The sequence below is a fragment of the Doryrhamphus excisus genome, chromosome 6 (assembly GCF_030265055.1).
Source record: "Doryrhamphus excisus isolate RoL2022-K1 chromosome 6, RoL_Dexc_1.0, whole genome shotgun sequence".
NCBI classification, from domain to species: domain Eukaryota; kingdom Metazoa; phylum Chordata; class Actinopteri; order Syngnathiformes; family Syngnathidae; genus Doryrhamphus; species Doryrhamphus excisus.
This window is the reverse complement of record NC_080471.1, coordinates 20,791,540-20,816,604: the sequence shown is the minus strand read 5'-3', so window position 1 is coordinate 20,816,604 and position 25,065 is coordinate 20,791,540. Positions and strand designations below refer to the sequence as shown.

The 25,065-nt window shown below is 36.6% G+C and overlaps 2 protein-coding genes across 5 annotated transcripts; one reads left to right on the top strand and one right to left on the bottom strand.

The window, feature by feature from the left end:
* Positions 1-395: 395 nt before the first annotated feature.
* Positions 396-6,111, top strand: c1qtnf13 (C1q and TNF related 13). The gene is made up of 2 exons (XM_058075888.1): positions 396-478; positions 4,494-6,111. Exons 1-2 carry the CDS (start codon positions 454-456, stop codon positions 5,495-5,497), a joined length of 1,029 nt encoding a protein of 342 aa, XP_057931871.1. The 5' UTR covers positions 396-453; the 3' UTR covers positions 5,498-6,111.
* Positions 6,112-6,887: 776 nt separating this feature from the next.
* Positions 6,888-24,650, bottom strand: nr1h4 (nuclear receptor subfamily 1, group H, member 4). Of its 4 annotated transcripts, none has more exons than XM_058076486.1 (10): positions 24,494-24,650; positions 22,481-22,629; positions 16,611-16,988; positions 13,309-13,449; positions 12,359-12,492; positions 11,490-11,582; positions 11,281-11,380; positions 11,045-11,191; positions 7,419-7,532; positions 6,893-7,341 (listed from the first exon to the last, which is right to left on the bottom strand). In XM_058076486.1, exons 2-10 carry the CDS (start codon positions 22,575-22,577, stop codon positions 7,103-7,105), a joined length of 1,443 nt encoding a protein of 480 aa, XP_057932469.1. In that variant the 5' UTR covers positions 22,578-22,629; positions 24,494-24,650; the 3' UTR covers positions 6,893-7,102. The 4 variants fall into 4 exon arrangements, with proteins under 4 accessions (XP_057932471.1, XP_057932470.1, XP_057932469.1 ...); XM_058076485.1 differs by having other exon boundaries at positions 6,894-7,341; positions 22,481-22,632; XM_058076488.1 differs by lacking the exons at positions 22,481-22,629; positions 24,494-24,650 and adding an exon at positions 19,692-19,734 and having other exon boundaries at positions 6,888-7,341.
* Between the last annotated feature and the right edge of the window lie 415 nt (positions 24,651-25,065).

The following is a 25,065-nucleotide window of genomic DNA, read 5'->3' as shown; positions in this document are numbered from 1 at the left end:
ATTGTCAATTTATTAGCCCACTTTTTCCCCCCAAGTGTAACATTTACATATCATTTTCTGGATTGCATGTGTCTAATCTTGTGCATTAAAAAAACAAGAAATTGAGATAGAAAATCAAGCCAGAAAACTTATATAACTTAATAAATCTTTATTATTTACAGCAGGGATGCATTTGTCTATGTGGTTACATTGTGGTTAATTTACTTCAGCTGTTTTAGACTAAACAAATCATTAATTTACTTAACACTGAGCTAGCGAGCACTTCCATTTGAACTTTTTTTTTTTTTTTAACTCTGCAGGGCTAAAGATTGGAGCATGGTATGGAGCTCCTCCTCTTGACACAAGCCTGCAGACAAAAGGATCACCTCATTGCGCTTTAGGCCTGTTATGTCGACTCCCTGGGACACAAGCAGTTGTGGAACTTTATATAAAAAACAGACAAAGAGGAAAAGGATGTTTGGAATTGACATGTTGCCAGGTGGGTTTTTCAGATTTTTTTAATGATATTAAGAAGTGAGTAAATATGAGTTGAATAAAACTGCAACAACCAGGAAAAGGAATATGGCCTTAAACTAATGTTGAATGTAACAACATTAACCTTGCACTAACTCTACTAATATGGGTCAATTATTTTTGTTTTTTTTTACCAGTTTATTCCCGTTCTTACTCCAATTTTGGACAAAGTATCTATTATGTAGCGTTCCTAAGATATGTACATTGCAGGCAAGAGGAGAGAAAAAACAGGTGAAAAGTCCAAATGTACAATTACCACTCCTATTATGTGGCGTCACAAGGTGAAAAGGTTTGTGCTATCGCTATGTAATCATTATGTTAGCCCAATTTCACTCACCCTTTGTCCTACTATTTCACAGGTGCAAAGAAAAAAATCAATAAATCAATGAGAATATGGTGAATTACTTTATTTATAATTTTATATATATATATATATATATATATATATATATATATATATATATATATATATATATATATATATATATATATATATATATATATATATATATATATTTTTTTTTTTTATTTTATTTTTTTTTAAGTGTTTCACTTTTTCAATTCTGTACGTCACTTTTGAAATATATTCTATTTTCCTGAGATGTACCTGAACATGTGTTGTTCCGATATTAGTTGATATTAGTTGATATTAACAGTATAAATTGATCCTTCATTTTTTTGGTGAGCTTTTCATTATGTGCACACTCAACATCATCATGTTTGAAACGTAGCGCTTTTATGTTTGATAATAATCTTTAGGCCAGGATGCAATGACATTTTTGTAATTACCTTTCAGGATGTTTAGATATATTCTGCCCAGCTTGTCTACGTTTGGATGGTTTATTTCTCTCAGTGTACCAGGCTCACACAAAATTCCAAATTGAATTGATAATAGGGGTGGACGAAGACAAAAATTTGGCCTTGGACTTCTTGGTCCATTACAATCTGCGTGGACAAAAAACAATAATGTTCTCCTTAAAGGGGAATTTTGTGAAACATGAATTTTTTCCCCTTTTCTGTGTATTATAACACAAGAAAACTAGTTAATATGAGCATGTTAGGTTAAATGAATGGATAGATGGATGTTGATGTATTATACCTCATTTCCCATGCAGAATGCTTTACTTCATCCAAGTATTCAAAATTGTACGCTATGTGGGACATTGGACATTTGTTTGAAAGCCTCTCAAAGGTTGAATTCGACTGGCAAGGCAAGTTTATTTATAGAGCACTATAAAGGTAATTCAAAGAAAAGGTTTTATTTCATTTGAACATGCATCAGATTACAATTGAATGCATCACATAATCAGTTCCCAGTTCCACATGTCCAAAAGGAGTAGGAAGAAGTAAAGCTTATTAAATGCTACCCCTCCATCTGGTACTTTTACACTCAGTAACTGTTACATTTGTTCACTTCCTGCTTTCCTAATATAATTTAAGTTTTTTTTAATTAATTTTAATTTTAATTTTAATTTTAATTTTAATTTTAATTTTAATTTTAATTTTAATTTTAATTTTAATTTTAATTTTAATTTTAATTTTAATTTTAATTTTAATTTTTATTTTTATTTTTATTTTTATTTTTATTTTTATTTTTATTTTTATTTTTATTTTTATTTTTATTTTTATTTTTATTTTTATTTTTATTTTTATTTTTATTTTTATTTTTATTTTTATTTTTATTTTTATTTTTATTTTTATTTTTATTTTTATTTTAATCAGTAACTGTTACATTTGTTCACTTCCTGCTTTCCTAATATAGTTTAAGTATTTTTGTATTAATGTTATTTTTTTGTTATTTTTATTATTGTAATCTAATATAATGTATATATAATACATATGTTATATATAATATAATATTAATATATTAATATATTATTTTTCATTTTTTATTTTGATTATTATAATATAGTATAATATAATATATAATATATATAATAAAATATATATTATATATATAATATAATATTAATATATTATTATATTTTATTTTATTTTTTATTTTATTTTTGTCACATACCGAAGTACTCGGTGATATGACCATCCAATGACATAATGGGTACCATAGTAAGTGTCAATATAGTGATATATATAGCACATCATGACTGGTTCAAGACCCTTCATCCTGATTCAAGGGTAAAACAGTATCTCAAAAGCGAAATATAATATTAAAGTAAAGTTTGTACAATAAAAAAAAAACATACTCAATGGAACCCAACCATCAACTTTTCCGCCTCGCATCACCAAACGCTCCCCTGCAAAAATGTCCATTGTTCAACTTACACAGGAACAGGTGAAGCAGAACTGAATTGAGTCCTGTGTGTGCACAGGAAGAACAGGCAGTATCAACCACATTATGGAGGGCCTCAGTTAGTACTGGACTTTAGCCAAAACGTACAGTATGACTTCAATTGATATCAGGACATAAAAAAAAGATTAAAGACACACCTTTTTAATATAATAATATTTTTAAACTTTTCTTGTGTTTTTATCTTTTTAGTCCTATTTTATGCTTTTATCTTTTAGCTTTTAACTCCAGTGTTTCCTCAGGGGGGGTCCTCCACACTGGGGGCTGTGTCGGGTTTGCTGAGGGGGTGCCATCCTTGGGTCCCTTCGACCCGGCCGGCTGGGGGGTTCCTCACTTTAATGTGGGGGTCCGCCCGTCTGTCGGAGTGATCTACAAATAAAGTTGATTTGATTTTGGGCGGCACGGCGGTCGAGTGGTTAGCGGTTAACGTTTAAACTTATATAGATTGTTTTCATATTCAATGTTTGCATGCTAACGGTTAACATGCTAGTATTCTAACATTATTTTGGCATTATTTATATTTAAAAATGTTTAAACTTATATATAGATTGTTTGCATGCTAGCTGCACGGCGGTCGAGTGGTTAGCGCGCAAACCTCACAGCTAGGAGACCAGGGTTCAATTCCACCCTCGGCCATCTCTGCGTGTTCCCCCAGTGCATGCGTGGGTTTTTTCCGGGTACTTCGGTTTCCTCCCACATTCCAAAAAAATGCTAGGTTAATTAGCGACTCCAAATTGTCCATAGGTATGAATGTGAGTGTGAATGGTTGTTTGTCTATATGTGCCCTGTGATTGGCTGGCGACCAGTCCAGGGTGTACATCGCCACTCGCCCGAAGACAGCTGGAATAGGCTCCAGCACCCCCGCGACCCTCGTGAGGATAAGCGGTAGAAAATGAATGAATGAATGTCCGTACGGTGGACGAGTGGTTAATATATTGGCATCTCCATGTGGGTTTTCTCCGGGTACTTAGGTTTTCCTCCCACATTCCAAAAACATGCTAGGTTAATTAGCGACTCCAAATTGTCCATAGGTATGAATGTGAGTGTGAATGGTTGTTTGTCTATATGTGCCCTGTGATTGGCTGGCGACCAGTCCAGGGTGTACCCCGCCTTTCGCCCGAAGACAGCTGGGATAGGCTCCAGTACCCCCGCGACCCTTGTGAGGATAAGCGGTAGAAAATGAATGAATGTACTGTACAGGCCAAAAATACCTAGCTGTGGACCACAAATGGCCCCCAGGCCACACTTTGGACACCCTTGATGTAGTGTTAAAATCGAAGAAAATTTCTTGAAATTGTATTTGCTACGAAACAAAGGACAAAATATCGAAAAAAAAATATCTCAAAAGCGTGGGTTTGACTCCGGTTTCCTCCCACATTCCAAAAACATGCTAGGTTAATTGCCGACTCCAAGTTGTCCATAGGTATGAATGTGAGTGTGAATGGTTGTTTGTCTATATGTGCCCTGTGATTGGCTGGCGACCAGTCCAGGGTGTACCCCGCCTCTCACCCGAAGACAGCTGGGATAGGCTCCAGCAACCGCCGCGACCCTCGTGAGGAAAAGTGGTAGAAAATGAATGAATGAATGAATGAATATTATTATATATGACACATATTAAAAAAAGATAGAAAATGACTTATTGACTTCATTGATCAATGTCCTTGTTCAACAGCATCCCGTCACCTGGCAGCTTTATTGCTCATGATCACCTGCTGTGGACCCGTCTCACCCCTGGACGCCCCTCCGGCGACATCGACCTCAGTTTTCTCGGCGACACGCACCAGCAGCATCGTGGGCGGCAAGCAAAGCGTTGTGACTTTCAACAAACTCACCGTCAACATTGGAAGAGATTTCAATCCGGACACCGGTTACTTTCGTTGCCGCATTCCGGGAGCGTATTATTTCTCTTTCTCGATGGGAAAATTCCCGAATAAAATGCTGTCTGTTATTCTAGTGAAAAACGGGCGAGAGGTACAAGCTATGGCGTATGACGACTACCGTAAAAAGGGCAGAAAAGTCCAAAGTCAGAGTGTTATGATAACGTTGGAACACATGGACACAGTGTGGTTATTACTACAACCGAGTCCGCAGTACGCTTTGTACAGCAACGCCGGTCCTTACATCACCTTTTCCGGTTACCTCGTTTATCCCGATTCAAGCCGCTACATCAGCAACCACTTGAATCCTCACCAAAACTGCCCAATTCCGACCGCATCCCGGGAAGAACAACCGCGATCTGCTTTCTCGGTAGCACGGACATCCACTATCATCGGTAAGAGCAGCACCACGCAACACCAACGCAAGTCACCTCTGACCTTTGATGTCGAATACGTCAACATCGGCGGACATTTTAACACATCATCAGGCACATTCACTTGCCGCTTCCCGGGAGCGTATTATTTCGCTTTTACGGTAGGGAAACACCCACGTAAGGCTGTTTCTGTGAAGCTCATGACCGGGACGGGTCAGGTGCAAGCCATGGTGTTCGACGAGGATACGTCCAAAAGACGGGAGATGCAGAGTCAGAGTTTGCTGCTGTCGCTTCGCCGAGGAGACACCGTGTGGTTGTACAGTCAGCAGGACGAGCGCTACGCCGTGTATAGCAACCAAGGGCGGTACACCACCTTCTCTGGATTCTTAGTGTATCCTGAGGCTTCTCAGTCCGAACACAAATAAACACAGACGCTCATTGGTGAATTTTTTTTATCATAAAAAAGTGTTATACTAAGTGTTATACTATTAGCTGTATGTTCTCATGTCCCTTTTTTTCGGGAGCACTTTAAACATAAAATTATGCCATTTAATTTTACATTTTTATTTTATTTTTTTTTACTAAATAAGACATCCGACTTGCAAGTCATGTTGCCAGTTTGTATGTTTGAAGTTGAAATACTTAGAAAGCAACTAGCGGGCCGGATTCAAATGCTTGGTGGGCCACATGTGGCCCCCGGGCCGTAGTTTGCCCACCCCTGGTATATACAGTCGTATGAAAACGTTTTTTTTTTTACTAAGTAAGACATCCGACTTGCAAGTCATGTTGCCGGTTTATATGTTTGAAGTTGAAATACTTAGAAAGCAACTAGCGGGCCGGATTCAAATGCTTGGTGTGCCACATGTGGCCCCCGGGCCGTAGTTTGCCTACCCCTGGTATATACAGTCGTTTGAAAACGTTTTTTTTTTACTAAATAAGACATCCGACTTGCAAGTCATGTAAAGCAACAAGCGGGCCGGATTCAAATGCTTGGTGGGCCACATGTGGCCCCCGGGCCGCAGTTTGCCCACCCCTGGTAACTGTGTATTAACCAATGAATGTTGTATTTTGGTGTGTCTTCTATTCTGTTTACTTGCTTTATTCAACTTCATTCTTCTGTAAAGTGTCTTTGAGTATTTTGAAAAGCGCTATACAAATAAAATGTATTATTATAATAATTATTATTATAATTATTATATTATTATTATTAATAATAACAATAATAATTATTATTATTATTATTATGTGGAATATGCATTGTCGTGTAGCTCCACAAGGTGGTGATCTGACACAGAAGGTTGTATGTGCGCTTTTGAATACACTTCATAGATCATGTAACACATGAATATAGTTCATTTAGAACAAGGGGTGCCCAATATATTTTCACATAGATTAAAAAATATGTTTATTTTTAACTTCTTTTTAAGAGAAAGACACAAAAGACTGAATTTAGAAGCCATTTACTGTGTATGTAAAAGTATAATTGTAGAAATAAAATGAAACAAAAATTTATAAAAATGTATATTCGAAAAAAAAAAGCTAATAAAAAAAAACTATAGCTATAAAAACGCCTAGCTAGTGTTGCTAAAATGCTAATTGTTAGTCTGTTGATTAGACTATAGATTTGACTTTTGTGTGCTAACTGTAGCGCTAGAAGCTTGTGTACCATTCAAGCATACAGGAAGCCAATAAAATAACAGTTTTGTGTAGTTATTCAAAGGATCAAAGTAGTCTATCAAAAAAACACAATGGTACACAATGTACAATGTTACAGTGTTCAAAGTAATATGATCATTTATTATGTATTAATGTAGAGATTTAAAAATTTTAGCACTGAAAATCCAAAACTATTGGAATTTGTAAATTAGGCAACTACAACTGGCAACCAAGCAAGTTGTTTGTGCGGGAGTTTATTAGAAACACATACAGTATATGAGTTGATAGACACCATACAGTATATGAACTGTGGACCGTGACTACGTATGTTTCAAGTTAAAATGTCCATGTTACATTTTCCTTTTCCCGCGCTGTCACTGCACATCCCATATCTCACAGAGCAGCGGTGTGAATTTATGATCGTTCATCCTCCAGGATGCGAGCATTTCTGCATGATAATGATTGAGAGTTCTCAGCTCGGTCAGCCGCCCCAGAAGACGTGCAAAGTACTGAGGTTCCTGCGGATGATGCAAGACGCACAACTTCCTCAGCACGTCCAGTAAGGGCTCCTGCAGTCTTTCCACGGCATGTTGATCCTTCACATAAGGTCGGTCTAGAGAGGAAATGTTTATTTTGATGTTTGATTGATTTTATATTTCACTATATGTGAATCCATTGGTCGCAGCTCACCTGGTGTCAGGATGGTTATGGCGGTGAGGAGGGCTTTCTCTTCCTGCCGCATATGGAGCTCACCAATGCTTTTGTAAAAGTTGAACATCGGAGCGATAAACTCTTCTGATATACCTGAAAAACAACAGTACATACTATCACAGTAAATTAGAAAAATATATTTTTTTGCTTAAGAACATTTGGTAATGGTAATGGTAATGGTTTTATTTCATTAGAACATGCATCAGATTACAATTGAATGCATCACATAATCAGTTCACAGTTCCACATGTCCAAAAGGAGTAGGAAGAAGCAAAGCTTATTAAATCCTACCCCTCCATCTGGTACTTTTACAATCAGTAACTGTTACATTTGTTCACTTCCTGCTTTCCTAATATAATTTGAGTTATTTTTTAAATTAATTTTAATTAATTTTAATTAATTTAATTAATTTTAATTAATATTAATTAATATTAATTAATATTAATTAATATTAATTAATATTAATTAATATTAATTAATATTAATTAATTTAAATTTAATTTTAATTCATTCATTCATTTTCTAACGCTTTTTCCTCACGGGGGTCGCGGGGGGTGCTGGAGCCTATCCCAGCTGCGGGGTACACCCTGGACTGGTTTTTATTTAATTTTAATTTTAATTTTAATTTTAATTTTAATTTTAATTTTAATTTTAATTTTAATTTTAATTTTAATTTTAATTTTAATTTTAATTTTAATTTTAATTTTAATTTTAATTTTAATTTTAATTTTAATTTTAATTTTAATTTTACACAAGTGTTAAAAAAGTTTATACCTCAACTATGTCATATTTTATTGTCCCGGGTCAAGACAAAAAGTAGCGTATCAAAATTAATCCTGTAGATACAGTAACCTTGCCCAAGGGTGTCCAAAGGGCAGCCTGGGGTCTATTTGCAGCCCACAGGTTATTTTTTTATTGGCCCCAGCACATTGTAGAAATACAATAACATAAAAAAACAGCAAAAATGAGAAAAATAGATTTAAATTTTTTTTAATCATGATTAATCACATTTTAGCCACAGTTAATTCATGATTAATCACAGATTTAAAAAGTATGAAATATCATTTTACATTTTTTAATACACATTTTTGTTGATGAAACATTCTGGTTTTTGTAAACAGTTCAGCACAAAAAGGACTTCAATGTATAAAAAACAAACAAACACAGTCGACTCGGCTATGCCCGCCGTGAAGTAGAAGCTCGTAAACCAAATTTTTGCTTGCAGTTGAAAGGAAAAAAAAAATAATATCAAAATCATTTGCATGCTAATGTATCACTGTATAAATGATAATAAAATAATACCCATAGTGCTCCAGTACTTTCTCTCTTCTGAATGTACTCCATGACAACTCACAAATAACCTTTGTCTTGTCGATAGAGCCATATGCCAGGGCTTTTTTAAGCTAATCTTACCATTCCGTACCATCCCGTGTTTCCTCATATTACAGTGTAATTTATTCCAAGTTATTAATGTTAAATTATTTCTTGGTCATTCATTTTAATCAATCACATTGGCAGTCGTGCAGACATTTTCCAAATAGCTGAGGATATCTGTCATCAAGCATTCGGGCAAATGCCAGGGGAGCCCAAGAGAGAGAGAAAATTGAACAATAGCACTCTTGATGTATCGATAAGGAACAATGGGTCGTTTCAGACAGCTTTGCTTCCTCGTTCTCCCTGGTTGGCCTTTAGGTTGAATGTTTCTGCTCACCACTATTCACAGCCGAGGGGGCGCCTGGGGACGCGGTGAAGTACCGTCTAACTGTCCAGCTTGACTGACATGATGGCACCTCGCATAAATATTTTATTTTCGCAAACTCTGTATGCATTTTATCAGGACGTGGGTGTGCAGTACCCCAATAGATCTCCACATGTTCTGTAACACTGCAACGCAATAACCAATAGAGGCTGCTATTGTTTAGCAATGCAACACATCCATTGCATGTCCTTATTAGGGTCACGGTAGAACTAGTCACCTGTCAATCACAGGGTACACACAGACCACATTTGGAAGTGAGCCATGAAAAAAGTTTGAGATGGCTCGTTTTCAAAAGGCGTGGTAAAGCTGTTCCTTTGTGATGTCACAGGAGGCGGACTTCCTTATATGGTTTGTAGCACTTTGATATTCCATGTATGTATTACATGTAACCCTGGCCGGGGGGGTTTACAAACAATAATACACTTCTTGTTCCAGGCCATTTATTTTCGCGGGAGGAGTTCTCATACATGCTATTGGCATGGTAGCTGTTAGCATGATAGATGTTAGTATTTCCAATGTGTCGGCATACTGTCGAGGTTAAAATTGTTTGCAAAGCAAAGCCAAAAAGCCCACAAGTGTGCATTTTGTTCAGCCTGAAAAATTAACAACAGCTGACTGATGGGGTCGTGCATTATAATACATCTGTTCATCAATATATATAGCCATACATTGTCTTAAAATTTTCTTAAAATGTTCTTAAAATGTTCTTAAAATGTTCTTAAAATTTTCTTAACATTTTCTTAACATTTTCTTAACATTTTCTCAACATTTTCTTAACATTTAAACATTTATTTTCTTAAAATTTTCTTTTTCTTAAAATGTTCTTTTTCTTAAAATGTTCTTTTTCTTAAAATTTTCTTAAAATGTTCTTAAAATTTTCTTCCAATTTTCTTAAAATATTCTTAAAATCTTCTTAAAATTTTCTTAACATTTTCTCAACATTTTCTTAACATTTAAAAATTTATTTTCTTAAAATTTTCTTTTTCTTAAAATTTTCTTTTTCTTAAAATGTTCTTAAAATGTTCTTAAAATGTTCGTAAAATGTTCTTAAAATTTTCTTAAAATTTTCTTAAAATATTCTTAAAATGTTCTTAAAATCTTATTTTGTAAAATTAAAATTTTGTTTTTGAAATAAATAAATATATATAAAAAAATAAACAAAGAAGTTTTTTGATTTAAAAAAATGTAAACTATATTAGAAAAGCAGGAAGTGAACAAATGTGACAGTTATTGATTGTAAAAGTACCAGATGGAGGGGTAGGATTTAATAAGCTTTGCTTCTTCCTACTCCTTTTGGACATGTGGAACTGTGAACTGATTATGTGATGCACTCAATTGTAATCTGATGCTTGTTCAAATGAAATAAAACCATTACCATTACCATAAATAAGATGTACATGGAGTTCATCAGTAATGTACTGTAGTTTACCACCACACAAAATCAAACTAACACTCATAGGTCAATAAGTTCATGTTCTGTTGATAAATAAAGTTTAAAAATACAAGATTTTGTCACAGTTTTGAATGTCGTCACTCTGCTTGCAGTGACAACAAATATTCCCTTTTTACCTGCCATGAGTACACACATGCCAAAATGAAACCCAGTAACAGTGTGCGCACCAACGTAACCTAAACCAGTCCAGAGATCAACAGGTCAACAACATGCACGTCTCAGCTGCTATGATGAATTATACATGGAGGACTTGACTCCATTCGTCACGAAATAACAAGATGATGCATCAGGAGATTGACGCTGCATCAACGCTAAACATTTGTATGTGTGATTTTATTATTGAAGTCTGAATTACTGTAATACTGATATTAAACATTATTTCACTGGACTCACCACTCTTGCGTATCCTCGCCTCCAAAACTTCTGTGTGCCCGCTTGGCATCTTGCGGCTAAAAACTTGAGCGGAACGTAGAAACATGGCTTCCACTGCCGAACCTTTCAGTAGAGCAATCTGATCCTCGTGATCCAAAGACAGGAAACCTGTGATAAAAAAAAAACACGCACATGTAAGTTCATATTGTACATGTTTATGTGCTGCATGTTGACGAGGGGGAAAAAAAAAAAAAAACCTGGGATGTTTTTTGTAAACTCAACCAGAACTTGGACTTGACTTGTTGCAATTTCTGTTAAAAGGAGAAAGTTTTCCTCAGCGCTGTACTGATCTTGAAGCTAGCAATAAAAAAAACAACAATAAGCAGAAATGACATTAAGATGAAACAAAAATCAGGTAATTAGGTTTTCATAGATTGTGTCCTTGGATAAAAATCAAATTTTATACCAGCTTTTTGGTCACTTCTTGAGGAATTTGATGCCTGTTGTAAGCTTCTACGATGGCTTTCACGAGTGCATGTTGCTCTTTAGTCATTTTTCCCTGGATAACAAAAGAAGGGGAAAATTATGTTTAATTTCTCAAACAATGCACAACCATGAGCCAATTCAAGAAACAATACAAGCAGTTGATAAAAATTAAATTAAATTAAATTAAATTAAATTAAATTAAATTAAATTAAATTAAATTAAATTAAATTAAATTAAATTAAATTAAATTAAATTAAATTAAATTAAATTAAATTAAATTAAATTAAATTAAATATATAAATAAACAATACCTTAAACTATATTAGGAAAGCAGGAAGTGAACAAATGTAACAGTTACTGATTGTAAAAGTACCAGATTAAAATTAAAATTAAAGTTAAAATTAAAACTAAAACTAAAACTAAAACTAAAACTAAAACTAAAACTAAAACTAAAACTAAAATTAAAATTAAAATTTAAATTAAAATTTAAATTAAAATTATATTAGGAAAGCAGGAAGTGAACAAATGTAACAGTTACTGATTGTAAATGGAGGGGTAGGATTTAATAAGCTTTGCTTCTTCCTACTCCTTTTGGACATGTGGAACTGTGAACTGATTATGTGATGCATTCAATTGTAATCTGATGCATGTTCAAGTGAAATTAAACCATTACCATTACCATTTCTTCTGACAAATTCACACACAGTTTTGCAGGGGTACTAAAACTTACATGTACAAATCAATAAAAGCTATACATCATTTAAATGCGAAAATGTAAATAATTCAATGAGGCAACTTGAAGAAATGACTAATAAATTCATTTTATTTTGATTTAGTAAATGACTGAACCTGTGAGATTTTGGTGGTTGACGTGACTTCTTTGCTATCCGCCCCTTCTGTCTCGTCTCCAGTCGACTGTCCTGGGGAGGCCTTGGTGTTTTTCCGCAGTCTTTTGGATTTACATTGGATCTCTGTAAAAAGACCTGCAGTCGACAATATGGGCAACTTTAGATTTTGAGGTATTCTTTATCAAAGTCCCACCACATTAGACTACCTTATTTTCTGGACTATAAGTCGCTCCGAGGTATAAGTCGCACAAGGCCAAAAATGCATAATTAGGTAGAAAAAAACATACATAAGTCGCACTGGAGTATAAGTCGCATTTTTTGCGGGTAATTTATTTTACAAAACAGACATTATGTCCTCTTGGAAGGCAAGTTCTAACAATAAAAGAATAGAGAACAGGCTGAATAGGTGTAAGATATGCTAACACAATGGTTATTCAGCTACACAAAAAATAAACATAAACAGAAAAGGTGTCCAGTGTTTATGTAACATTTATAAGTCGCTCTGGAGTATAAGTCGCAGGAACAGCCAACCTATGAAAAAAAGTGGGACTTATAGTCCGGAAAATACGGTCATTTGTTTGTCGCTAATAACATAAAGCTAAAATGTGAATGACTTGCTCACAGTTTGACATATACTATATATTGACCTTGATTTAAAGGGGACCTATTATGCTTTTTCCACTTTTCTGACCTATAAATGTAGTTAGAATGTTGTATTCTTGTATTAAACGATGCCAAAGTTTCAGATAATGAGGTTTACGTATTTGGAAGTGAGCCCTGAAAGAAGTCTGGGATGGCTGAAAACGCTCGGTTTGAAAAGGCGTGGTCAAACCGTTCCTTTGTGATGTCACAAAGGGTTAGACTTCCTTATATAGAAACTCTCCTTGCAGAAAACCCCTTGCATTTTTTACCCAAAAAGTTCATCTCAGGCTCTAAACAGTTAAAACTCACACTCTGCCAACATGCCCATCTCCTTGCATTTCCTGAGTCGGCATTCCTGGCATTTCCTTCGCATATACATGTCCATCTCGCAGTTTCCTCCACTTTTGCACTTGTACACAGCATTCTTTGTCACGCTCCGCCTGAAGAAACCTTCAAAATATAGACGAAAGAAGAAAGTCAGATGAAGACATACATGTACGCTGCAGAAATATGATTGATATGAAACATTATCAACTTAATGATATATGTGAGGCATTTAATTTGCTAAAATAATTATGCTATGCAATGAATGCTATGAGATATGAACAAAACCTTGATATCTCGTTACAGGTGACAAACCAAATCAGTGTAACATCGGATAATATATGTATGTCATTAATAATGATTTTATTAGATTTTTATAATATACCAAGGCCAATAAAAATAAGCTGTAGGCTGCACTTTGGACTAAGGTTGGGAATTGTTAATATATTATCCAATACTGCTGCCAATTTGGTATGGAAATGATACTGGTGCTGAAACGGTATTTTAAAAAAAAGTATTAAGTAGTAAAGTAAGTAGTAAAAAAAAATATTGTATTTTTTAGGGATGTCCGATATTGGCTTTTTTGCCGATATCGTCCAAGTCTCAATTTTTGATTCCGATATCAGCCGCTACCAATACCTGTAACATGACATATATCCTGTGGTGGAATGAACACATATGTGTTGTATACAGCATTTTTTAAATATCGTTTTTTATGATTGGGGAAATGAAAAATCCAATACCAATATCACATTTTTATGCTGATATTGGGTCGATATTTATTGGTACCGACATCCCTAGTATTTTTATTTTTGTATTTTGTGACATGCATGTTGAACATAGAGTAATTTTAAATACTTCACTATTTTTAATAAAATTATTAGTAATTCACTAATGATTTAAAATTAAAATTAAAATTAAAATTAAAATTAAAATTAAAATTAAAATTAAAATTAAAATTAAAATTAAAATTAAAATTAAAACTGAATTTTTTTATGATGGGGAATATATATATAAATATATATAATATAATATATATAAATTAAAATTAAAATTAAAATTAAAATTAAAATTAAAATTAAAATTAAAATTAAAATTAAAATTAAAATTAAAATTAAAATTAAAATTAAAATTAAAATTAAAATTAAAATTAAAATTAAAATTAAAATTAAAATTAAAATTAAACAAAACAAAACAAAACACAACCCAGTCAAAATGCTTAAGAAAATATTTTAAAGTACAATCATCACACTGTGATAATCGATACACAACTGTGCTGATGTTAGATTTCCCTTACCTTAGACCACCCTTGTTTGTTAGTTAATCACACATGCAAGCATCGAGTCAGCGAGTGGAACAACCTGCTTTTGTTAGAGTGTTGATGTTCAGAGTTTGGCTCTCGCTGGTGCGTTAAGGTCAGCAATAACACGGTCAGACTTTGTCGACATGCTACGTTACATAAAAGACGTTACTTGCACACAAGCACTTGTTTGAGTGCATTCATTTAGCACCGAAAATGAGGCACCGATAGCTACTGAGTTATTTGCCTCAGTTAATCGTTTATCGTTTGTCAACGTTTGGCAACGACTCCCCTGTTCTAATTATGTCCCCATGCAACAATGTGTATCCAAATGGCATTTTTCCACGATCTCTCCACACACACACACGCACAGGAGAACTTTGGAACAGTTATCGGACATTGTGACAGAACAATACCATGCACTAATGTAACAGAGCTCATGTTGCTCTTGTATTGTACAGCAGAAAGTTGAGAGGAAACCCAATCTATTCTATTCCATCCTATCTGACAACAGCGTTAGCGAGAGAGGAGGTACCTGAACCTATTCTTAGTCACACGGTGAGACGGGCAAGCTGCAGAGAGCTCCTGCTATTGTCTGACTTCACAGTGTACGATTACCTTAAGACTGCACTATGACACTGGAAAAGGTCAGTGTGAAAGTGTGAATGTCTCATACGTTTCGATATAAGAGCTGAATCAAAAACGGGGGTGCTGGAGCCTATCCCAGCTGTCTTTGGGCGAGAGGCGGGGTACACCCCTGGACTGGTGGCCAGCCAATCACAGGGCACATATAGACAAACAACCATTCACACTCACATTCATACCTATGGACAATTTGGAGTCGCTAATTAACCTAGCATGTTTTTGGAATGTGGGAGGAAACCGGAGTAATCGGAAAAAAACCCACGCATGCACGGGGAGAACATGCAAACTCCACACAGAGATGGCCGAGGGTGGAATTGAACCCTCGTCTCCTAGCTGTGAGGTCTGCTCGCTAACCACTCGACCGCCGCTAGTTATCAGTGGCACACAAATTGTGTACGTTCCCACAGTCATTGCTAAAGAAATGCTACTCTTTAATACAGTTAAAAAGCAAGCATTTCAAGAAATGCTGCAAATGTTTGACAGACAGGACGAATTACCTGTGAGAACACACATGTCACAAACGGCAATTGCACAACTTTACAGAGTGAAAGATGCATTATAATTATATATTATTATTAATAATAATTATTATTATATATTATCATAACGGTAGGGCTGCACAGAGGTCTTGTGGTTAGCGCGCAGACCTCACAGCTAGGAGACCAGGTTTCAATTCCACCCTCGGTCATCACTGTGTGGAGTTTGCATGTTCTCCCCGTGCATGCGTGGGTTTTCTCCGGGTACTCCGGTTTCCTCCCACATTCCAAAAACATGCTAGGTTAATTGGCGACTCCAAATTGTCCATAGGTATGAATGTGAGTGTGAATGGTTGTTTGTCTATATGTGCCCTGTGATTGGCTGGCCACCAGTCCAGGGTGTAGAAGACAGCTGGGATAGGCTCCAGCACCCCCGCGACCCTCGTGAGGATAAGCTTATTAAATCCTACCCCTCCATCTGGTACTTTTACAATAAGTAAGTGTTACATTTGTTCACTTCCTGCTTTCCATAATACAGTTTAAGGTTTTTTTTTTTAATAATGCACCATAATATTTATAAATATTTCAAAACACACATGCATTGTTTTGTGACATGGTTAAATTAAAAAGTTTGTCCAGTCATATTTTTAAATTGTACTTAAAATCTCATCTGTCTTGTGACACGCCTAATTTTTATATAACAAAGAATGCAAATGGTTCTAATGACGTGGCATATGAGTAATATCCTGTTTATTCCAAGTCACTGAGTCATTTGATGCAGCGATGGTGTGAATATGACTGTTAATATAAAATTATCATATGTGCCCTGTGATATAAAGTCCGCCTTGACCTTCATCTGCTCTTACCTTTACATCCCTCACAGGTGAGAGCGTTATAGTGGTAGCCCGATGCCTTGTCTCCACACACGACACAAAGCTCCTCCCCTTTGAGCCGTCCAGCCTGGGTCATATGCCGGTTCCTCTTGCATACAGCAGGCACGACAGCGGACACCTCCACCCTGTCACCATCATAGCTGTCCTCCAGTGTTGTTTTCCTTAGTTCGTATAGCCCACTTTGAGAATACCATTCTTCTCCACTGTACTGAGGATAATAGTTCTGAGTGCAGTAGTATGGCATTGTGGACATGGGCGGCTCCATGTTAGAATACTGCATGCCTGGGTAGCTGGTGAAAGGTAACATGTCAGGGTCCTGGAGCAGAGGATTGCTCTGATCGGACAGAATATCTGCAAGAATAAAAGGAGAAATGGAATATAGTTTTGGGATTCTTTTATGGGCAAGTTTTTGTTTTATTGTACACAAATATCCAATGGAATCATAGTAAAATAAGCATAATGTGTTCATTCATATATTGTCTGAAGCATCACACCAACTCCCCTCATGTCCTCCATCACTACATCCATAAGCCTCCTCTTTGGTTTTCATCTACGCCTCCTACCTGGCAACTCGAAACGCAGCATCCTTCTACCAATATATTGTCCCAACCATCTCAGTCTTGGGGCCTCTAACATGTAAAGTCCCTATGATTCCTATAATGACTCGTTCCTGATCCTATCCATCCTGGTCATTCCCAATGAGAACCTCAACATCCTGATCTCTGCTACCTTCAGTTCTGCTTCTTGTATTTTACAAAGTGGCACTGGCTATACGTAGACCAAACAACATGGCTGGAACCGGAATAGGATCCTGGTCTTTGGTCTTCATCTACGCCTCCTACCTGGCAACTCGAAACGCAGCATCCTTCTACCAATATATTGTCCCAACCATCTCAGTCTTGGGGCCTCTAACATCTAAAGTCCCTATGATTCCTATAATGACTCGTTCCTGATCCTATCCATCCTGGTCACTCCCAATGAGAACCTCAGCATCCTGATCTTTGCTACCTCCAGTTCTGCTTCTTGTATTTTACGAAGTGGCACTGGCTATACGTAGACCAAACAACATGGCTGGTGTCCCCACAGTTTTGTTACCTTTCCGTTCATTTTAGCTGAAACTCAAACATCACGTCTGATACTTTTCTCCACCCGTTCCATCCTGTCCCCGCACGCTTCTTCACCTCATTTTCCCAATTTTCAGTGTTCCGAACTGTTGACCCCAGGTACTTAAAATTTTCCATCTACTGTATCTCTTCTAGGGCGGCACGGCGGTCTAGTGGTTAGCGCACAGACCTCACAGCTAGGAGGACCAGGGTTCAATTCCACCCTCGGCCATCTCTGTGTGGAGTTTGCATGTTCTCTAATTGGCAACTCCAAATTGTCCATAGGTATGAATGTGAGTGTGAATGGTTGTTTGTCTATATGTGCCCTGTGATTGGCTGGCGACCAGTCCAGGGTGTACCCCGCCTCTCGCCTGAAGACAGCAGGGATAGGCAAACCCCGTGACCCTCGTGAGGAAAAAGCAGTAGAAAATGAATGAATGTATCTCTTCTCCCTGTAACCTCACTCTTCCACTTGGGTCCCTCTCATTCACACACATATACTCCTCCGTTTTGCTGCGACTAATCTTCATTCCTCTCTTCATAAATGTCAAAGAACACATAATGCCACAATATTAGGTACACCAATACTAGTGATGTTACAAGAGGTCGAGTAATCGAGTGGGCACTTCCGCGAAGCGTGTACCGAGGAGTTTGGGTACAATAATAACACCTCATCCATGTTCAGGCATTAACGTGCCTTTCATAAACATAAAAGATGAAACTGGACCTTCACCCGTCCATGGTAACGTTAATAGTACTACATTATAATATTAATATATTACAGTATTACCAACACAACCATGATGAAGCGAGACATATCACATGATACATGGCATTTATGGACATAAGAAAACATTCAGTATTTTATATATACTGTATATTTGTAGATGAATCTACAAATTATACAATTTTTTGTCGTACATATTCATTTCCAAGAAACCAAAACAGATCAGCATTCAATGCATCATCACACATGAAGATCCAGCCGCCTGTAATTCTATCCAAGGCCAGCAGGTGGTTTCGTGTGCACATGAATCTTCAAGAAATGAAATAATTTTCGAACCAGTTGTAACTAGTTCTTGTCTTTTACTGATGGATTTATTACAAAACCAACGTGAGAACTAAAAGGGTACAAAGGATACAAAATACAATAAATTACACGTCATATAATACAAATATACAATAACTAATAAGACTAATAAGGCTAATAACTAAACTAAGACACTAAGAGACTGAAAGGAAAACAATACAAAACACATATACTTTACCTTAATGGCTTCACACATGATTTAGGAGGGAATTATAGAGAAGATCTTCAATCCTTTAGCAACTATTCGCCTTTGAGCTCTAATGGCATCAACTGAGCTTAATTTCTATTGGTGTAACAATTAAACATGCACATGTGGAAACAACGATTCTACACAAAATTAGTTCCGCCTTATTAACTTGTATACACCTCGGTAGGAACCAAAAAATGAAAATAGGGAGGAACTTAAAACTGACAGCATACACTGACTGAGAGGCAGTTACACCAGTTGACTTAAATGGTTCGAAGCCTCATGGGGCTTCATCTCGCTATCACTAACCAATACAGTCTAACCACTATATTATTAAAACCCTTTTTCAGAGGCTAATAATACTCAGTGTGCATAATGTACTGGATAATTCAATTATTTTGAGCGCTTTCTGAGAAAACCAACAGTATAATGTGTAAGCCCCCACAACACGTACAGTAAGTCCATGAATGATTAACTGCTAGTTGGCTCAACTCAAAAACAAGCTCCACTGTGGAAACTGATACAATGTTAATATTGCAACACTCGGGATTCCCAGAGCTAGGGTTCCTTGACATTTTTGTTAAAAGAACAGCATGTAAATCCTATCTTAGAAGTACTCAGATGCTGAAATTTGCTATGAAAAAGATATAAAAAAAATTCAACATAACACTGACCTCTTGGAGACTTGGTTCTGCCCATGGCCATGTCTGAGATACCAAAAATTGATATTTATATATATATATATCTGTGTCTCTAACTAACTAACCATCTTGTTATGAAGTATTGTCTCTTTCAAGTTAGCTTTATTTCGAACCGCAGAAGCCGCAAGTCACGCTCTGGACAACTTGGCACTTGCCTAAGAACGAACTGGGCACAAAGGTTGATACAGCTACTCATTAACCATACAATGCAATTTCTCCATTACAAGTAGCTGGATACTACATGAAGTCATCACCCGATCACAGCAATGGATGTGGCCGACTGCTACCGTGTGGTGTGTGTTTACAAGCTAGCATGCTAGTGCTTTTGTCACCATAAAGTATACATATCATTAAATATATGTGAAAACAACCAATTGTTCCTGGTATGTGCTATTCGGTCTTTGTACAACCGGAATAGGATCCTGGTCTTTGGTCTTCATCTATGCCTCCTACCTGGCAACTTGAAACATAGCATCGTTCTACCAATATATTGTCCCAACCATCTCAGTCTAGCCTCTAACATGTAATGTTCATATGATTCCTATAATGACTCGTTCCTGATCCTATCCATCCTGGTCACTCCCAATGAGAACCTCAGTATCCTCATTTCTGCTACCTCCAGTTCTGTTTCACGTATTTTACTTAGTGGAACTGTCTATAGACTAAACAACATGGCTGGAACCGGAATAGGATCCTGGTCTTTGGTCTTCATCTATGCCTCCTACCTGGCAACTCAACACGCAGCATCGTTCTACCAATATATTGTCCCAACCATCTCAGTCTGGTCTCGAACATGTAATGTCCATATGATTCCTATGATGACTCGTTCCTGATCCTATCCATCCCGGTCACTCCCAATGAGAACCTCAGCATCCTTGTTTCTGCTAACTCCAGTTCTGTTTCATGTATTTTCCCAAGTGGAACTGTCTATAGACCAAACAACATGGCTGGAACCGGAATAGGATCCTGGTCTTTGGTCTTCATCTATGCCTCCTACCTGGCAACTTGAAACATAGCATCGTTCTCCCAATATATTGTCCCAACCATCTCAGTCTAGCCTCTAACATGTAATGTCCATATGATTCCTATAATGACTCGTTCCTGATCCTATCCATCCTGGTCACTCCCAGTGAGAACATCAGCATCCTCATTTCTGCTACCTCCAGTTCTGTTTCACGTATTTTCCTAAGTGGAACTGTCTATAGACTAAACAACATGGCTGGAACCGGAATAGGATCCTGGTCTTTGGTCTTCATCTATGCCTCCTACCTGGCAACTCAACACGCAGCATCGTTCTACCAATATATTGTCCCAACCATCTCAGTCTGGTCTCAAACATGTAATGTCCATATGATTCCTATGATGACTCGTTCCTGATCCTATCCATCCTGGTCACTCCCAATGAGAACCTCAGCATCCTCGTTTCTGCTAACTCCAGTTCTGTTTCACGTATTTTCCTAAAGTGGAACTGTCTATAGACCAAACAACATGTCTGGATCCTGGTTCGCATTGTCACCAGTAAGTTGAGTCTGTTCCTGGTGAATTTTGGTCTTTGCCATTGAATCTGCAGTGAGGTCTTGCCCCAGGTGGAGGAGTTCAAGTATCTTGGTGTCTTGTGGGCAGGACTAGCTTGGACTGGACTCGCCCTCAGACAAAGAGTGAGGAGTTCTGTCATTCAGGAAGGGCTCAGATTAGAGCCCCTGATCTGATCCTTTACATGGTAATGGTAATGGTAATGGTTTAATTTCATTTGAACATGCATCAGATTACAATTGAATGCATCACATAATCAGTTCACAGTTCCACATGTCCAAAAGGAGTAGGAAGAAGCAAAGCTTATTAAATCCTACCCCTCCATCTGGTACTTTTACAATCAGTAAGTGTTACATTTGTTCACTTCCTGCTTTCCTAATATAGTTTATGTTTTTTTTTGGGGGGGGGGGGGTTGTTGATTTTTTGTCAAGTAGCAGGTGATATGACCATCCAATGACATAATGGGTACCATATCAATATAGCGATATATATATATATAGCACATCATGACTGGATCAAGACTCAGATCAATTCACAGTTCCACATGTCTAAAAGGAGTCGGAAGAAGCAGAGCTTATTAAATTCCAAATTAAATTATTTCTTAAATTTAAAATAAAAAATAAAAAATTTAAAATTTAAAATTTAAAATTTAAAATTTAAAATTTAAAATTTAAAATTTAAAATAAAAAATAAAAAATAAAAAATAAAAAATAAAAAATAAAAAATAAAAAATAAAAAATAAAAAATAAAAAATAAAAAATTTTAAATTTTAAATTTTAAATTTTAAATTTTAAATTTTAAATTTTAAATTTTAAATTTTAAAAAATTAATTTTTTATTTTTTTTTTACTTCCTGATTGAGTCACCCTGGCGGGATCGGTGCTCAGTGTGCTGCGGAAGCTGATTGTGCACTGACGTCTTGTGTCTGCTTTAGGGCCGGGGCAGACTTCTCACCTGCAGGACAATGTGTGCTTTCACTTTTAAGTCCCCAAAATTGTCAGAAACAGTCACTAGATTTGTGGTCCGTCACTTTTGAGAAAATATGTCACCAAGAGGGTTTGGAATGTTGCCTGTTTTCGCCACAAAGTCGCCAAATTGGCAACGCCGGTTGCAGCCACCAATGTCGTGCTTTCACTTTTAAGTCCCCAAAACTCTCCAACCATGTCAATGTCATGTAAATAGATCGGCGTTCTAACTTTACGACTCCCTCATCATGTCAAGCAGACTTACCAAATAAATGGGAGCTCTCTGAAATGGAGAATTCATCGGTGGGTGGGATTTGCAGTGGTCCCACCACGTCAATGTCGGGGCCCACCCACTCATTCATGAAGGAAACGTGTCACGTCAAAGTGGACCACACAGAAGTTTGTGTCTGTTTCCTGCTGTAACGAGAGTGACATGATAAAAGATCTGTTCCACACTCAGCAGCCTGTGACAGTGCAAAGTCATTAAATATGAGCTGGTGAGTCTCCACATCAGCACGCCTGTCAAATGGTCTCACCCACTCATGGATTAGCTGCTGTGGGGATACTCGTTGCATAGTTGGCACTTTTTTGGCATGTACTCCTCCTTTTAAATGGTATTCTTATACCCCAAGTATGTGTGCTATTACTGCTCCAAGTGCAATCAGCACAATTCTATGGATAAAATGTACAATTTAATGGAAATATGATAAACTGTGTGTTCATTGTTATGATGGTATTTTGTTGTCATGTCAAACTGTGCCATGCTAATATTTTACTATCTTCATTCATTCATTTTCTGCCGCTTGTCCTCACAAGGGTCGCATGGGTGCTGGAGCCTATCCCAGCTGTCTTTGGGCGAGAGGCGGGGTACACCCTAGACTGGTGGCCAGCCAATCACAGGACACAATCTGAAGAGAGGCTTGCCGCCTCATCTCAACCTGGTGTTTGCGCACCACTGTGGAAGACTGTATTTAGCCTTTGTTATAGTGGGGGTCGAATTCGGGTGTCCTTGCTGTGAGGTCTACAGCGCACATATAGACAAACAACCATTCACACTCACATTCATACCTATGGACAATTTGGAGTCGCCAATTAACCTAGCATGTTTTTGGAATGTGGGAGGAAACCGGAGTACCCGGAGAAAACCCACGCATGCACGGGGAGAACATGCAAACTCCACACAGAGATGACCGAGGGTGGAATTGAACTCGGGTATCCTTGCTGTGAGGTCTGTGTGCTAACCACCATGCAGCCCATGATGGGAATAATAGATTTCCAAACTCATATTTGTACTTATTTGCATATTTCTTATTATTCAAATGTGGTCCGCAGGACACTAGTTTGAGGCCCCCGCCTTGATATGAAAGTTTAATGTTAGTGCGGCCCACGCAAGTTTGATATGGATGCTGTATGGTATCATGTACCCAGAAAAAATTATTACGTTTGATTAATGTTCATGTTAAAGGTTAAATAACTGTTAATAGTTATCCTCCCTATCCGTGTGGAAGTGGTAAGTTTTTGGCTATTTAAGTTTAAAGGAAATAACTTGAAGGCTACCGTTTAGGTCGCTAGCTCTCTAGTTTGCGAGTTAGCATGTGTCTCAAGACCCTGCAGTTGCGCAATATGTTGTAAATAAAAAGAGTATAAATGTGACTATAGTCGTGTTTTGTCATGTCTACAGGGCTCTAATAATGCTTTGTTCATTTTAATCTGAAAAAAATAATTTGTCTACCCACCAACTATATGTGGTTTCTTAAGTTTTTATTATTTGCCGTTTTATTATTATTATTATATTTATTTATTTATTACTGATTGATAGATTTTCTTTATTCTTGATTTGTTTATTTATTTTTCATCTTATTTTGTGTAGAAAAATAAAAAGTAAGATATTTGAGAAAAGTGGAATGTTTTATCAGAGCTTTTCTTGTAGAAAATTGGAACCAAAGTGAAGTTTTTTTAATTTTTTTGTTTTTAATAAATGCATTTTTTTTTTTTTTTTGGAAAACCTGATGCGGCCCAGTCTCACCCAGACCCAAGCTCCGGTGGCCCCCAAGTAAATTGAGTTTGAGACCCCTGCATTAGATGATGGAAGAGTACCTCATTTTGGCAAGAAACGACCACATTATGTATTTTAATTTATGACTTCATATTCACATAGAAACATTGTGTGTGTTCTAACTACCAACATGTTGATTGTTGATCAGACATCTCACTTGCCATCATGCACACACACACACCGACACACTCATCATAATAAAATACGCCACATGCTTCTTACCTTATCCCGACTTGATGATTCCCGCAATTTGGATCCTTGTATTCCCATTCAACCTTGTTACGGATGTCCACCCTGTGAGCTATACATCAATATTTGCTAATATTTGCTAGTGCACCTAGCTCCAGCTAAAGCATGAGTGACTAGCTAAGGTCAGACAGAAAAGGATGTGGTTATTAATTAAGCGGTCTATCCTTGTCCACCCCCCCATCCCCCCAAACCAAGCTTAAACACACACTCCCCAAAAAAAAAAAAAAAAAACTTTATCTCTCAAATGCTCTGGTAATGAGAGACCCCCCTTCAAACAAAAACACCACACACATACAGGAAACATACATTTTTATTAAAAATGACACCCATTCTTAAGTACTGCACTGATTCCTAAATAATAAATTTTTGTGAAAGTTATTAAATTAAAACCAAATGACTACACTTTAATTCACTTTTTTTTTTTTTTTAATCTCAGCTATATTGCATGAATTTTGTCCATAAACAATAGATTAATCATTGACGGCTCTTGCTTTATTCAAAGAAGCCATTCTGAGTCAACAAAGAGCGTCTCTGGGATAAACAGA

Coding starts and splice junctions, on each gene's coding strand:
- c1qtnf13 (XM_058075888.1), top strand. CDS start 454: ATGTTTGGAATTGACATGTTGCCAG. Junction 479..4,493: donor TGGAATTGACATGTTGCCAG/GTGGGTTTTTCA, acceptor CTTGTTCAACAG/CATCCCGTCACCTGGCAGCT.
- nr1h4 (XM_058076486.1), bottom strand. CDS start 22,577: ATGAATGAGTGGGTGGGCCCCGACATTGACGTGGTGGGACCACTGCAA. Junction 16,989..22,480: donor AGAGAGCTCCCATTTATTTG/GTAAGTCTGCTT, acceptor TTATTCTTGCAG/ATATTCTGTCCGATCAGAGC. Junction 11,583..12,358: donor CAACCACCAAAATCTCACAG/GTTCAGTCATTT, acceptor TTTGTTATCCAG/GGAAAAATGACTAAAGAGCA.